Source organism: Morone saxatilis, unplaced genomic scaffold (genome assembly GCF_004916995.1).
Source record: "Morone saxatilis isolate NCDOM2014 unplaced genomic scaffold, NCSU_SB_2.0 Contig12, whole genome shotgun sequence".
NCBI classification, from domain to species: Eukaryota; Metazoa; Chordata; class Actinopteri; family Moronidae; genus Morone; species Morone saxatilis.
In genome coordinates, this window is record NW_023339674.1 from 245,644 (window position 1) to 249,423 (window position 3,780).

The 3,780-nt window shown below is 46.4% G+C and overlaps 1 protein-coding gene across 1 annotated transcript in view; it reads left to right on the top strand.

Moving 5' to 3' along the window:
* The first annotated feature begins 601 nt into the window (after positions 1–601).
* Positions 602–3,780, top strand: part of serpinc1 (serpin peptidase inhibitor, clade C (antithrombin), member 1) — a 6,480-nt gene continuing 3,301 nt past the window's right edge. Inside the window, 5 exon segments of the mRNA XM_035653532.1 lie at positions 602–967; positions 1,051–1,266; positions 2,074–2,208; positions 2,335–2,478; positions 2,480–2,554. Of these exon segments, the coding sequence (XP_035509425.1) occupies positions 605–967; positions 1,051–1,266; positions 2,074–2,208; positions 2,335–2,478; positions 2,480–2,554 (933 nt within the window). The 5' untranslated portion in view covers positions 602–604.

Sequence of the window (3,780 nt, forward strand, 5' to 3'; positions counted from 1 at the left end):
GCTGACCGACCTTCTAATAATGAACCTTTACAGCAGAAAGTAACAGGAAGTGGAGATAAACCCTCCTGTTTTCTTCTTCTTCTGTGGTCTCGTAGTAAAAGGTCAATTCAAAAGGGGGCGGGGCTTAAAGCGAGGCCAAAGTAACCGGAGGAACTTCTCATCTATTAGACACTTAGCTTTTCTTTTCAGAAGTTAACCAGATGCAGAAATATAGTTGGACTGTGTATTTTTAAGTTTTCTTACACGCTTTAAAATCAAGAAGGGCCCCTAGTGGTGGGGGTCCCGAACCCTAGGTTGGGAACCACTGGTTTAATATGGATCGACTCGATGCAATCCGATACAGTTTTTAAATGTTGTTTAATGTAGACATTTATTTTCCATTCTACACTAAAATAATTCTATAAAAGTAAAAGTTTACCTTCAAATACAGATTTTATAAAATATTAATATTGATATGAAACAGTCTGCGTACGATGTAGTCGCATTTGTAACGTAAAACTGATTTCTGACCCGTATCAGTGAGTCTTTACACCTCTAATTAACCTGATTATTTAATAATAAATAATCTAATACTCTAATTAATCTGATTGGCTCTCTGTCCAGAATGAGGGCTGCTGATTGTCTGTTGGCTCTGGCATTCCTGCCGCTCGTCTTTGCCGCCCGTCCGGACATCTGTAGCGCCAAGCCCAGAGACCTTCCCCTGGAGCCGCGCTGCATCTACCGCAGCCCCGACCCCGAGGACCCCGAGGTCCTGACCCCGGAGCCGGAGGTGGTCCCCGAATCCACCAACCCCCGAGTGTGGGAGCTGTCGAAGGCCAACGGCCGCTTCGCCCTGTCGCTGTACAAACAGCTGGCCCTCAGCAAGACCCCCGACTCCAACATCTTCATGTCCCCCATCAGCATCTCCACCGCGTTCGCCATGACCAAACTGGGAGCCTGCAACCGGACACTGGAGCAGATCATGAAGGTCAGACAGAATCTGTTCACACACGTTAATCTCAGTGGCAGGAAGCTGTCGACTTCAGGCTCCGCCTCTGTTTGTGTCTGCAGGTGTTTGAGTTCGACACCATCAAAGAGAAGACGTCAGATCAGGTCCACTTCTTCTTCGCCAAACTCAACTGTCGTCTGTACAGGAAGAAGGACAAGACCACGGAGCTGATCTCCGCTAACCGGCTGTTCGGAGACAAATCTCTGATCTTTAACGAGACGTACCAGAACATCAGCGAGACGGTGTACGGAGCCAAACTGCTGCCGCTCAACTTCAAGGTAACGAGTCCACTTTGGGCTCATAAAGAACTGATCAGGTCTTCCACCATGGTCTTAGTACTGGATTCTGATTGGCTGCTGGGTGAGCATTACTTCCTGATGTAGGACACCGACTGAGTCCAGAGAAATTAGTTCTAAATGAATGTGTTGAAATAAACTGAAAACATCTTGTGAATATGTGATAAATCTGACATTCACATCCCATTGGCTGTTCACCACTGCAGAATAATGTCGGTCCAGGTGTCCTACATCAGGAACTAATGGACTCTGTGGAGTAGGCCTGTAGCGACGCGTCAACGTCAAAAATACGTTGACGTCAAATTTTTGCGTTGACGCTTCGCCACAGCTCGGCACACACACATGGGAGACCAAACAGCAACCTCCTCACAGAATTCCCAATAAAAGCCCCAATAAAAGAAAAAGTCCTAAAAAAATGTGCTTGTGTTTCTCCTTCGCGAGTGGCAAAGGGGTTCCTCCGTTCATGGAAGAGGAGAGCTAAGATGCTTGGTTAGCCTAGCACCATCCAAAGTGCACCAGCTGCTGATCTAGCTAACGGTAGCTTTTAACGTTATCTTTCTAACGTGAGATAACTCAACGTTAATGTCCAATTATCGTTAGATAGTCGATAATCGACTGAAATAATCGCCCGATTAAATCGTTTAAAAAAAATAAATCGTTTACCCCAGCCCTTAACTGGGACGCAACGTCCACGCCGTCCATTCCTGATTACAGACACCTCGAAGGGATTATCTCTTACACATCAGATATCTGACCACAGTTACACTAATAACCGGTTCTGTGCTGCAGGAGAAACCCGGAGAAGCCCGTCACCATCAACAACTGGATCTCCAAAAGACGGAGAACCTGATCCAGGACACGCTGCCAGCGGGGCTCTGGGACTCCAACCACGACCTGGTCCTCGTTAACACCATCTACTTCAAGGTGCCCCCGTGGAGACACCGATACAGCGGCGGCTCTTTATTCTTGCCACTGCGGTCCAAAATAATGGCGGTTAGCAATTATGTCTTTTGAACTTTCTTGCTGACGTGTTCTCATTCCTTCCCTCAGGGTCAGTGGAAAAAAGTCTCGATCAAAGACAACGTGTACAACCTCAGACTTCAGGTCAAGCTTGAGAGTCGCACCTGCTCGGTCAACATGAGTACCAGAGACCCGTTTCAGTACCGTACTTCCCCGACGACAAGGTGCAAGCTGGCTGGAGATGCCGTACCGCGGAGACGCACACCTTGGTATCATCCTGCCGCGGCAAAGACACCTAACGCTCAGCAAGGTAGGTGCCGAATGTCGTTGAAAGGTTTGGGACAGGAAGGTGAAACGAGAATGTGGCACTTCTAAAGCGGGGGGGATGTTTCAGTAGATTCACTCAAATCACCAAGTAGGTTTTCACATCAGGAATCGTGCATCGGTAAGTTGGTGCAATGACACATAGAAATAACATACAGTATAAAAAAGAGCTCATATGTACAATATGGCAGAATACTTAAATCAAATGAAAATTTAAATAAGTTTATTGGCTTCACACATTCAGTCAAATATTACTAAAATAAAAACAATCTTCCAGGTTGTCAGTTCGCTCCTGCACTTCATCACATACAGATCTGTAATGAGCTGTTTTTATCTTCATCTAACATGGGTTAGCATGGTTAGCACGTCCCTGCAAATACCAATTATTCACACTGCAGATTCCTGTACACTCATTATTTATATTTCTGACAGCTGTCAGTTATTTGTTGGAGAGATTCAGGGTAGTGTGATAATGAGCTGCATATAGTGGAGTGCGCGGGTTGCTGGTTTGATCCTGTGTAGCTTAAGAGAGTGAAAAACCGGGCAGCACAAAATGACAAGCAGGGGTCTGTGTACGATGTCTGTACGATGTCTGTACGATGTCTGTACGATGTGTGTAAGATGTCGTACGCTGTCTGTACGATGTGTTACGATGTGGTACGATGTCTGTACGAAATGTGTGTACACTGCTGTTTACGATGTGTGTACACTGCTGTAACGATGTTCTAGTACGCTGGTCTGTACGCTGTCTGTACGCTGTGTGTACGATTGTGTACGATGTGTGTACGATGTCTGTACGCTGTGTGTACGATGTCTGTACGAGTCTTGTACGCTGTGTGTACGATGTGTGTACGATGTGTGTACGATGTCTTCGTACGCTGTGTGTACGATGTCTGTACGCTGTCTGTACGCTGTCTGTACGATGTGTGTACGATGTGTGTACGCTGTGTGTACGCTGTGTGCTACGATGTCTGTACCGATGTCTGTACGATGTCTGTACGCTTTGGGGTAACGATGTGTTGTACGATGTCTGTACGATGCTGTACGCTGTGTGTACGATGGTGTACGATGTGTGTACGATGTCTGTCGATGTCTGTACGCTGTGTGTACGATGTGTGTACGATGTGTGTACGATGTCTGTACGATGTCTGTACGCTGTGTGGTACGATGTGTGTACGATGTCGTGTACGATGTCTGTACCTTTTGTACGAT